This window comes from Aplidium turbinatum, chromosome 2 (assembly GCF_918807975.1).
Source record: "Aplidium turbinatum chromosome 2, kaAplTurb1.1, whole genome shotgun sequence".
Classification (NCBI taxonomy): domain Eukaryota; kingdom Metazoa; phylum Chordata; class Ascidiacea; order Aplousobranchia; family Polyclinidae; genus Aplidium; species Aplidium turbinatum.
This window is the reverse complement of record NC_137473.1, coordinates 15,071,694-15,084,302: the sequence shown is the minus strand read 5'-3', so window position 1 is coordinate 15,084,302 and position 12,609 is coordinate 15,071,694. Positions and strand designations below refer to the sequence as shown.

General features: G+C 37.2%; 2 protein-coding genes across 2 annotated transcripts; one reads left to right on the top strand and one right to left on the bottom strand.

Annotated features, from left to right (window-relative positions):
- The first annotated feature begins 1,003 nt into the window (after positions 1-1,003).
- On the top strand, positions 1,004-4,093 carry LOC145765322 (armadillo-like helical domain containing protein 1). The gene has a single exon (XM_082577124.1). It carries the CDS (start codon positions 1,104-1,106, stop codon positions 2,316-2,318), a length of 1,215 nt encoding a protein of 404 aa, XP_082433250.1. The 5' UTR covers positions 1,004-1,103; the 3' UTR covers positions 2,319-4,093.
- Positions 4,094-4,951: 858 nt separating this feature from the next.
- LOC145765076 (nuclear pore complex protein Nup50-like) lies at positions 4,952-10,879 on the bottom strand. Its single transcript, XM_082576815.1, has 9 exons — positions 10,705-10,879; positions 10,004-10,145; positions 8,871-8,917; positions 8,457-8,585; positions 8,220-8,335; positions 7,464-7,758; positions 7,119-7,201; positions 6,365-6,602; positions 4,952-5,808 (listed from the first exon to the last, which is right to left on the bottom strand). Exons 1-9 carry the CDS (start codon positions 10,861-10,863, stop codon positions 5,719-5,721), a joined length of 1,299 nt encoding a protein of 432 aa, XP_082432941.1. The 5' UTR covers positions 10,864-10,879; the 3' UTR covers positions 4,952-5,718.
- Between the last annotated feature and the right edge of the window lie 1,730 nt (positions 10,880-12,609).

The following is a 12,609-nucleotide window of genomic DNA, read 5'->3' as shown; positions in this document are numbered from 1 at the left end:
CAGCAATGCTCCATGATGAAATCCAATCTTTAAACTTTTCTGTTGAGCCCACTATTGATGGGCAGCACATGTGGGTGTGGTTGCGTGTTGCCCGCCAGAAATTGGATTGAATTTGACAGTTGCACCTCTGGGCCCATCTACTTTTAAAATGGTTCCTCCATGACTAAGTGGCGGTGCACCCGGGGGAGATCCAACAAGTTCAATAGAAGGAGGTTTAACCCCCAAAAACTCCCACCTGCGACCTATATAGGTTTCTGAATGGATTCAAAATCAAAAAAATTACGGGACATTGTGACAATTATCTAAAAACTTAAATGGTTGTGGGCAAGTCATAATAGCAAAATATCAGGATAACAGATGTAGCCTACAGTAGAATTCGCCTATAGTGACTTGGGCTATAGTGACACTTCGCTTATAGTGACACCTGTTGCAAAGTCCCGTTTGCATACGCAACAGTTGAGTAGAATTCGGCTATAGTGACACTTCGGTTATGGTGACACTTTTTCCGCGGTCCCTTCAGGTGTCACTTAAACGAATTCTATTGTAGCCTACTAACAAATTAACAACTTGGACACCCTGAGAAAACAAATGCAAACGAGGAAAGCCAAAAGTGACATGGAGAGACGAGATTGACAAAGAATGTGGAACAACATAAACTGGTACATAAACACATACAATTGACTTGATAGGCAAGAACAGGGGAAGGCCTTTGCTCAGGAGTGGGCTACGGTACCACAGTCTGAAACTAATGATGATGTTAACACAAAACGATTGTTTGATTTTTTTCAAAAAAGTTATGTTTTCAAGCATATGTTAGATTGATCTGTAGTACAGGGGAAACAATTGATTAAAAAAAAATTCTGAGTACAAGACAAGGTGTTTTTGGAAGTGGTTGATTTTTTTTATTTATCGAATTTATTATTTTTATTTTGCACCACCAACAGCTTCATTGACCATACTTTAATTCGTCTCCATGACAACGTTTCAAGTGGGCACAAGCAGTGTGGCAGGTACCAACATCCTGTGGCAAGTTTTGTTTGTGGAAATTTGTTGGAGTGAACTTGTCTGTCGGTTACAGTTTTATTTTTAATTATACTTTCACAATGTCGTATGCTGCAACAGCGGTGATAAGAATGCAAGCACTTTTGTCAAAATGGGACAAAGGATCTGCTATTGTACGGAGTGAAATATTGCAACATTTCTTGAAAAGCAACACAGGAAAAACTGGACCCGATTTGGAACAAGAGTTTGGTCAAGCAGCAAGCTTGTTTCTAACTCGACTAACTGCATGGATTCGACTAACATATATGACTGGAACATGCATTGGGTTGCAACTTAAAGCACTTCACATATTCTTGTCAGCCACTAGTGGACATCATTTTTTGGCAGAATTTTTAGAAGTTGGTGGTATTTTGACATTGTTAGAAATCATTGGATTAAAGCAATCTAAAGAAATTGATAAATGTGATGCTTTAAAGCTGTTGGTTGTAATTGCTACTGCTGGGCGTCAATATAAAGAACTGATATGTGAAAGTTATGGCATTCGATCTGTTGCTGAATGCTTGGCAAAGTCAAAGTTTGAAGCGACACAAGAAAATGCTAGGATTTTGCTTCAGCTTCTTGCCCAAGGTAATCCAAAATATGAAATGCAAGTTTACAAAGGACTAATCGCTCTTTTGCCATCTTCATCACCAAAAGCCCAACAAATGGCCTTGCAAAATTTAAGAGTTGTTCAAGGTATTGTTAAGGTTGCCAATCCAAGCCTGGTTGAGCCTTTGCTTAACTTGCTGTCCACACACCATCTTGAAGTACAATATGAGGCAGTTGAATTTATTCGTGAGTTAATGAGTTATGATGTGAAAGATCAATTGCTAGAAGCTCTTGTTAGAGCACTCCATCCAACCAGAGAAGACATTATGAAAAAGCAGGATATTCTGATAAAAGCACTAGATGGTGCTCCTGAACTTTCTAAACCATTACCTACCTTCATTAAACAAGCTGCAGCTGCAAAGACAATAGGAATTATTTCACGAGACTCTGCCACTATAGCAAAGTGTCTTTTAAACTTGGGATGTATTCAGCAATTGTTGTATGCTATGGGAAATGTAGATTATGCGGATAGCCAAAGACAAGCAGCTCTGTCGCTTGAATATATGGTTCGTATATTCCCAAATGTTAATGAAACTGTCAAAGAAGCAATGGGTGAACAACTTTATGATCTTTTTATGAGCAATCCAGAAAATCTTTATATAGAACTGAACGCTATTCAAGCGGATGTTTTAGTTTCTAACAAAGTCCCCTCTGCACTGACTGTGTAGTCTGTTCACAACAATTGATGTCACTCCTGGCATTTTTTACACTAAATGTTTTTTTTAGGTCGAAACTGCAAAGTGTGCACTTTTCTTAAATGGTAATTCTCTTGTATACTGTGAATTTATATTTCTAGTAATATTTTAGACGTCATGTGAAATGTAGGCTACTTTTTCAAAATAACTTTAAAGAAAATCAAAAATTGCCTACGGTAGGCTATAATATATAAAACTTACCATAAACAAATAAGTTTATACGACCAATTCACTTACAGCTGGTGTAGTTTATACTTATGACAAATCTCATAGATCTGAAACGATTTCTAGCTGAATATGATTGAATTATCTTGAGAAAAATGAAGTGAGTTGTGACATAATGCAAAACCTGCATTAAAGGCATTCTATTGTTATGTATTAATTTTGTTACCCTCTGCCAGAAGCTACAGTAACCTACAGTGCTGTTCTCAAACTAATTTACCAGAAGCACATTTAATTTATTGTTTGATTTTTAATCATTTTTACACTTTCCTGCAATTGATTTGGTTGATTGGTGTTGAATTTTTATCCTCTGACTGAAAAAGCCTTGATATGGGATTACTGGTAGTTTCACAAACTTGTAGATGCTTCTGACGCAGGGCCGGTTACTGAGTTTGACAGTGTCAAATTTCTGATAGTTGAAATGTTGTTGCCGGGGGATTATTCTATCCACTAGGTGCCACTGAATAGAGACCAGTCCTTAGAATGCGTTGCTCAAGCGCACACCCCTAAGAGTTGAACAAGTGCCGCTTGATCTTGAAGCTTATTTGTTCACGATGTCACACACTAACCAACTGAGCTATTGGGGTGGATTTATCATGGATTACATATTAACTAAAAAATGCTAATGTAGCCTACCAGTAGGCCTACCGCTATTTTGCATGTGATGTGTTCTTCTATCTTAGCTGGTCAAAGCACTGCTGTTTATGATACTATTCTATGATATTAGTCACCAGAAACAAAACAAGAACGACACAAGTAGGCTATGTGAAAGGTAATGAATATAAATTGACAGATTGTTTAAATTCTGTTTTGACAGCAACTATCTTTTTTTATGATTGACTTCATCGTTTTCATTCCAATGTGCTGTGGTGGAAACAAAACAAATTGACAACAAAAGGTTCTCTAACTAGCTGTAACCTATCTCATATTGACCCAATATAGATATCCTTTCACATAATAGGTATACTGCAGAGGTGAATAAAATTCCAAAAGCAGGTTTGCATGAATTAATGTAAAGTAACTTAACCTCACTATCGCTAATGTGTGTATGAAGCTGATACATCTTGCATTATTGGGCTGTTTCCTATAAATCTTCAGCTTATTGTCTAAACTTTAGACTCTAAAGTTTAGACTTTAGAAAACTTTAGACTCTAAGACTAAAGAAAACTTTAGACTCTAAAGTTTTCTTGCCCATTAAATGTATTGTATGATACAGTAGCATGGCCGAAATAGTTCATTAACAGAAAGCTTTTCTTAGATGCTGATGAAATTGGACAAGTAGGCCTACAGTTGCTGCAAATGCTTAATATTATTTTTGCTGCACAGTGGCTTGCTGTTTAGTGCGTATAAATCTTTCAGCGAGAGTGTATAACTCAATCAAATGCATTAGAAGGGTATTGAAAAATTGACCACGGTACCGTACAGTACCGGTAGGCTATTTTCTGTTGCATTTTCAAGGTGATGTGCTATAACAATATTAATAAATTAAGTTTTGCTGTCTTGACAATGAACTTGCTAATAAAAATTTTTACATGTGAAGGATGGTGCCATACCAATGCCTTGTTACCATAGTTTAGTCTCATTTTAAATCTCAAATGGGATACGGGTTTTTATTGTGGTGTCCTGTAGATGAGAAATTAACATATTTTATTATGATTTGGTTGTGAATCTTTATCCTAGGACTGACAAAGCCGTGCTTAGGTTATTTCTAGACAGTTTCGCATACTTGTAGAGGCTTTGAATCACTGGCGCAGGGCGGTTACCGAGATTGACAGAATGAAGTTTGCATAGTTGTTGTTTGTGATCTATTCCATCCACCAGGTGCCGCTGCATGGAGAACAATCCTGAAATGCATCGCTCAAGCGTACACTCCGAGAGTCGAACCAGCGCCGCTTGATCTTTAGTTGTGCGTTAACCACGGGGCTGTTTGGATCCTCTTCCAGCTTCAAGGCGAGGAAAACGCAACCAATTATTTAGATTTTTGTAATCATGAAGAGACTCCAGCAGAAAATAACCATCATAAGAAAGTCTTAAACGACCAAAGCCAACACGGACTCAGCTTATCCATCAGCAGATCATATATAGACTCGGAGTGTTGTGTGTGTCAGGACAGTGGTAAATAATTTTGGAAAAACTCTCTAGAGATTACACGATCTTGTGCCGATTCTATTCTCGTCTAGACAAAGTATAACTTTTGGTAAAAAAAAATGGTTGATGGCATTTGCGTGCAGGCTGCTGGGCAGGCGAGGAGATTGCAGCCGACTCGCTGCTCGGCTGACGTCAAAGGTGCTACATTTTTAAAACTTATATTCATTCCAACCAAACGTATTTGGGTAGACGCATGAATTAGGCTACCAAGAATCGCAAGACACGTTCAGTGAGTAACAATTTTTTTTTACTGGCAAAGCTACAGTTTATGATTGACAGTCGTTGGTCAAAAAAAAAAAAAACGCGAAGCAATACGCAAAAACTAAAGAAAGATGGCACATTTCGAAAACACATTGGCAGTTGGCACAAGCTAACTAACTGCAATGCGCATCCAACCATTTATGTAGGTTACTGCACGAAAACAAAGAGCAGCCTGACTTGTTTGGAAAAGCGTGGCGTCAAGCGTCGGTGTTTTAGAGTTTAGATAAAGACGATAACAAGGATGTTCAATTGTTCATTTTAGAATAAAGGGCTGTCCATAAAAGACGCCCTCATAACATTGAAAAAAATGACCCCATGTCCGCAAAATCTAATGACCATGTCATCGAAAAATCGGCAATTTGCAACTCCCATGAGGACGTATTTTATGGACAGCTCCTAACACATACTTGTGAAAAAGTTGAAGCGCAAAAGTTCATAAGTTCTATTCTTAACATTTATTCTGAACCAGTCCAATCTGAAAGATATATTCAGGCCGGTAAAGGTCTAACCCTGGCTTCTGCATAGTCACAAAATCTGATATTATGAAATGAACGTTCCAATGTGAAAAGATGTGGATTTTGAATTTAAAGGACCGTCAATGACAAAAATGGGGAATTAATAGACAATTCATTTAACTAACAAGTATTGAATTTCTATCCGAAATAAAACGAAGGGGATGTTTAGTAACACGAAGCAACTTCACTGGAAACGTGTGAAACGTGTCCAATGTTCAGTATTTATATCATTCGGCTTCTTGTTTCTTTTTTTCTAAAATTTCTAACAATTCATCTGCGTCTTCGGATGTTTTTACTCGAACCAACATCGGAAATACCTGCAAAAGATTAATATCTTAAATGTACTAAGATGAACGTAATTAATGTCCTGGCCAAATTTCATCAAAACAACTTTACAAAATTTTGAATGCAAAGAACTTTATTTCAATTCGGATCAAAAACTCTGAAGCAGACAAGCTCAATAACCGAATAGACGTTTTCTGTAAAATGTATTTATCAAAACAAAGCGAAGACTTCTGTACAGGTTAAAATGTTTTTTATTCAGCTATCTTGCGTTAAATCTAGACGAATAAAAACTTATACATATGTGAATCAATCTAAACCCGTTTTGGAAGCATTGAAAAACTTTTTTGATGCGTTTGACACCTCAAAAAGTTACAAGCAACACAGGCCCTGAGAGCCGAGAGGTACTTGAAACTTCCAGTTTGGAAAAGCTGGTTGGTAGCGGTGAAAAACGTTGAGACTAACAAATAATGCTAGAAATAAATCATCAGATAAACTCTTAAAAAAAAAACATAAACAGTTAAACCTTCAGAAAATATTTTAGAAACCCATTTGCATTTTTTAAACCCCGAAGTGCTGATCTGTACTAACCTTGTCTGGCTCTTTCTCATCGATCGGGGGGTTGGGGACACATGAAAAACTGACATTGTTTTTACCTTGTTTTTTCACAGGCATGGCAGGATTCAACATGATATTTAGAAGCAGATTGCCAAGTGGGGTGTCAGCTCGGATTATAATCTGGGTTTTGTTGTTAGATCCAGGTTTAAGGTGAAGATGCCCAACCCCTTTGTCAGCGTACGTCCCTTCTTTCATGTAGAATAACTTGCATCTAAACGTAACCGCATGATTAGAGCTGCTGTGGTATATAGCTGATTACTTTTTTGGTACTTTTAAGGTGAATTTACATTAAACACTCACTGAAGCATGCACTTTATGAAAAAGAAGTCAACTTTTTCCTGCTAACTAAAAAAATCTCTTGATCCAAACCCACTTTTCATGTTTTAAGCAAAGTGCCTTCTTGAAAGGGTAACTAATTAATTTGTTAGTTATTGATAAAACATTCTCATAGTAAGTAGCCTACACAACATACCATCCGCACATCTATTTGAAACAGGCAAGATCACGACATGGTGACCTGAAGTCTACAACTCTACATTAGTTTTCAGGAACTTACCGTCTACAATTCTGCGGGACAAAATACAGATCAATGAAAACGATACTAACATTATTTTAAAAGAGTATGAAATTGAAAAAGTAAATCTTTAGTGAACGGAATTTAGTTAGAAGCTGAAATTTCTTTATTAACGTTTTGCACGTAAAATATAAGTTTATTAGGTAGACGTACTTTTTAGTGTAAAACGAGTCTTTTTCCTTCACTGTGTTGTGCTCTGATTGTGGAGGAACATATTCTTCTTCCCCTGAAGGATTCTAAGTAGCGCAAAGAACCGGTTAAAAAGTCATCGTGTTACCACAAGATTACTCTACGCTTACGCCTATGAGCTTATGACAATTTTGCAACGCTTATACCATGAAAGACCGTTCCATTTTTAGAAACGCACAAGACAAGCGGTCACTTAATAGTCTTCGTACAACTGGAAGCTATACGAACAGCTTGAACGAGTAGCAGCTTCAAGTCAACTCTCTCTATATTTTGCTTCTAAGAAGCCTGTGGTCTTAATCAACAACTTACTGGCAAATTAGTCGCAGCAGATGGAGTAACGGTTGGGCTTGATCCCACCATTGTTGAACTAAACTGGAATGGTTTGAACACGCCTTCGGAAGCTGGCTTGGAGCCAATAGAACCGAATCCTTTAAACGGGGAGGACGATGAAGTACTGGTAGCAAATGTGCTCCCGAGAGGATTCTTTGGAGGCGTATTGGCTCTGATGGGCTTTGGCGGGTCACTACGTTTAGGAAGAGATTTGGGAGAAACTGGCTTTTCCATTTCCGTGTCACTGTTATGATCACTTTTTGTGGAACTTTGTCTGAAAGAAATATGTGTCATCAAAACGAGATATTGCAGTAAGAATTTCCACTTCTATAATCACAATTTTAAAACGATAAAATCATTTTATATAATATATACATGAAAATTTGTTCGTAAAAAAGTTTTTTGTCGGCAGTGTGTGTGTAGTCCGATTAAGTTTGACCAAACATACGCGACTATGAATTGCAATGGTTTAAACTCCCACTCAGGACATGTCAAATTCTGCTTGAGAAATATGAACACTGAACAGCTGACATGAACAAGATTGTTCAATGTTCACAGTAAGACTTCTCTTGCAGTTGCCACAACTCAGCAGGAGTCATCGAAATTTCAACCCAGAGTCTTCTAATTACAGTACAACGTGGTAAAAAAATATAGCACTGCAAAAACCAGTGAACTGCACAAGCTTGCTTTCTTTAAAAAATATGGAACCAAAATGTTCCCAAATCAGTAACTTACGAAGTATCAGATTGGCTTAAACTTGCTCCGTACTTTTCTTCAATGTCAATCAAATGCTTACTGTAGTCAGCGAATATCGGAGACAAGTCACATACCGGGTTCTTATCAACATGTTCCTGCACATACATAAACACCATCTCAATTTGTATGTAGACGAATGTGCATAAAGATCACAAAATTACGCTTGCACGAGTAGTTGATCAGTGATCACGCTGCTTTCGACAAACTCATACTCACAGAAATCCACTGACTGACATTTCTATTCAGTGCAGTCAGATGCCGGATGTATTCGGACGATTGCGGCGAAGAGGAACTTGTCCCATCCCCAGATACGTCAAGCTTGGGTTCTTCAAAAATCACTTTTTCCTGCGTTTTGGAAAAATATCATTTTTTTCTTGTGTGTTTGATACAGTGGTACTGTTTACCGCTCAGTCAATCTCAAAGCTTCTATTTTTTCTAGTAGTTGAACACCAAGCTACCACAAGATCTTAATACTGAATAGTGATAACCAAGAGGAGGTAATCAAAGAATTATACTAAAAGAAGAATGATGGCTTCTGTAATGTAAAAGCTGTTCACAGTTAAGTTGTTTTTATCTTCAAAGCATTTATGATATGAAGCTGGCCAGTGACTTAGTACGTTACAAACATACCTTCAGTGTTTCTTTCACAGCTGTTGGCATCTCGCTTGACTTCAACCCTACGAAAAACAGCTTGATTAAACTTTTTTGTTTACGTACCTTCTAACTGTTTTAAAGACAATTTCACTGAAATATCAACAAAGAGTAATTGAGTTCATCTCACAATTTAGTAAACAGAATTACATCTGAAGATTAAGAAATTGCTTGTTTTAGAGTCGTGCCAAGTTGTCTATGTTTCTAAAAACTTGTCTTTGTAGATTATGTTTGTTAAAATTTTTCTAAAGTGGTGAGAAGGCAAGATAACCTTCATGTCCACCTTCAATGTATCATTAAGTGTCCTGCAAAACACACATTCGCATGCTCTCGAGTCGTGAAACTGAAACTAAAACAGTAAGCTGAAACTATTTGGTGTTTGATGCTCTGTGCAGTTGTCCTTACTGTTCTTTTGGTTAACTTTAAGGCAATCTTACCTTGATGAGGCCAAACAAAACTCTTAAAAAATGTAGGCCTAGGAAAGAATGTGATACCATACTGTTTAATCAAGCAAAAGCTATTGCTATTATTTATCTTGGCTTCATATTCAAACCAAACTTTTCAGTTTTGTGGTCAAAGATTGTGAAAATGTTAAATTAAATTGTAAACAGGTTGTTAAACTACACAGTGGTCTTAAACAAGGACCGATTTGCTATACCTTAGTTTGGTACTAAACTTTTCAAGTGCTAAGTAGCCATCAAATGACTATAAATGCAGCATACTACACATAAAGTAGTAAGAGGTATATGTATATACTACATTTGTACAAAGTAAATGGCAGTGAAAAAATAATAAATATGCAATAAAACTTCATGCACTAATCGAATAGCATGTAGTGTCATTGTTCAAACTTCAAATAGAAGTACTACATCTACACAGAATTTCTCAGATTCAAACATAAGCACAGTAGGCTATACAGAGCACTACATAGCATTTTTGTAGTATGAACACAGCTACTAAGGCAATATAATATACCAAGTACACGATTGTTAAGTTAGATTTACCATGACTTAAAAATAATTGCATATTTATGACTGTACCGTATGTACTTAACTTAAAACCAACTTTATCATGAACCATCAATCCAAAGAGCTGTCATTCATCCTAATCACCTGGTTTTTCTGTTTGAAGCGGGGTTGCAGATATATTACTAGAAGCAGAAGTTAAAAATGTGAATCCTTTCATTCCATTAGAACCAGAAGTTGAAGTTTTTGTTCCAGTTAATCCAGCAAAACCTTTGAACGCCGAAGAACCCTAAATTACACCAAGCATTGTTACACAAAAATGTCTACATAACATTAATAGTTTTGTATGATACTTCAACAAAGATTTTACAATTTATACCAATTTACATATTATCACTACATTGACATGCAGATTGCAGAAAGTGCTTAACAGAAATAGAAACTACCGGTACCGTAACAATAAATTTGTGTGATTAATCAACCTAGTTCTTGTTCAGTGACATAAGAACTTTTGCTACAGTTGTATAATGTCAGAGGTGATCGGACCAGTTGCTTTTGCACCTTAAATAAAGACATCTCTGTCACCGGAAAATCTATGTAGTTAACCTTCAGTTGCCAGAAAACAATAATGCCAAAGACAAGCAGAACTGTTGCATTTGATATGAGCATTAGCAACTAGATTTACTGCAAGTTAACACATTTTAACAGCCAACCCTTGTTTGGGAATATTTTCGTTGAGGCCACCATAAAATTTCCAATGAATCAGTAGTGGCTTGGATATTTGCATATCGTGACAGTCAAAGTGAAAAAAAAACAACAGGTGAATAAAAACTTAATTGGACACATACTGCTTCTTGAGGAGGTATTCTTCGATGTGCTTTTTTGAAGGTTCTAGTTTTCAGAACATCTAAAGAAGCTGCTTCAAACTTTCCCTTTTCTTCTTTCTCTTCTTCCTGTTCCCAGTTTTGATCGGTCAAATAATTATCTGCTCTTCGTTTGGAAGACATTGCTGAACAATTCTAATTTTAAGCACACTGTAAGTGCAAAAAAAATGCCTAAAATTACCACTCGCAAATAAATTTGCAGTGGCATAGGCGTAGCCAGGGGGGGCGAAAGGGGCCATGGCCCCTCCCAAATTTTCAGTTTGGATTCCGAAGTTAAACATTTTGTTGAAAATATATAATTTGGATAAATTTATATCGTTTTCCAAGACATCTGGCTATTAACACCCACCAGGACTTGTTTTAGACACACAGAAAGACACCAAATAATTAATTTTTGCAAATCGTAAATCGCGCAAAGTTTACGCGATTTACGCTTCTTTTAACTAATCTGTGGAAGCAATTTCAGAATCGCTTACTCTGTTGGGTTTTTGTGTTCTCTAATTTTAGCAGCAGTTTTTGTCCGTTTGTGTGTAACAGCTACCTTTAATAAGTTAATAGCTGTTTATCTGCTAATAAATTTCATACAAATATTACCCTGAAAGTGTTTCCAGAAAGCGCTATAATCCATTATTTGAGTGTAATTTTGCAAAAATTTTCCGGGGGAGCATGCCCCCGGACCCCCCTAGATTACGCGTGGCTGCGGCACGCTCTAACCCCCTACCTGCTTTATTGCTTCCCTTGCTTAACCCATCAGGATACGCCACTGCACAACACATCATACATCATATCATACTGCCATTCATACGAACGACTGCACATCAGGTGGCGATGTCTTAAATCAAACACTTCGTCGTTTTCTTCAATTCATCAAATACTTGGCCCCCCCAAATTTTTTTTTCTGGCTACGCCACTGGCTACTCTTACGCTTGCCAGACTTTTTGCTACAAGACAAAATCGGCTGGTCATGGAATTCGAAAGCGCAAAATTACGACCAGCAAAACACCGTGACCGAAACGACATTTTATTTGAAGATGGGAACAGTGCTTCCACTTTGAAGGATTTTATCCCGAAAAAGGGATTTTTCAACGTTTCGAAGGATAAAAAAGGGAAATGAAGATCAGAAGGATTTTTTAGGGATTTTTAACAATTTTACAAGGAAATTTTGTCTTAAAAAGGGAATTGTTGTTTTTAGTAATATTAAAGAAAATTTTATTAATATTTCCATTCAAAAGTTCTAAAAACGACTGGAATAACGATGATCAGCTGGTTTCCGTCCCCACTCGCCATCCGAAACCCCCTCTCACTCTCTTTCCCATTCTCACCTTTCCGTCACTTGATTTCTATTCTCGCCATTTTGGGAATTGGACGTGAGCGCAGTGAGTGAGTGAGTTACCGTAGTTTTCAGGGTACGAAATGAGGGTACCAAGTGTTCAGGGTACGAATTCGGATGCACCCATAATAAAGCTAGCTAGGCTGTGTATACGATATGTATAATTGTACTGTATGGTGTACACAGTCAGACTGAGTCAGTATCATGAATAGGTCTAGTATCCTAAAGTTTTTCATCAGTCTCAGAAGATTGTGAAGACGTTACTGACAAGGAGAAAAAAGTGATAGCTTCGCCTTATAGAGTTGAACAAGTTAGCGCATCAAGGAAAACCGAACTAAACACAAAAATAAATTAGTTAATCGATGGATACCGTAATTCGTTAGGCTACTGCACATTTACCACCTGCATATTTTCGGTGTTAGGGATAGGTTAAAGAGTCCGTGTGGGAAAGATGAGAGTGGTAAATGATGTCCAGGACTCCAGGTGGTAAATATCCCAGAACCGACTATAACTGAGCGTTTTTTTGGCTGGACAGTGAA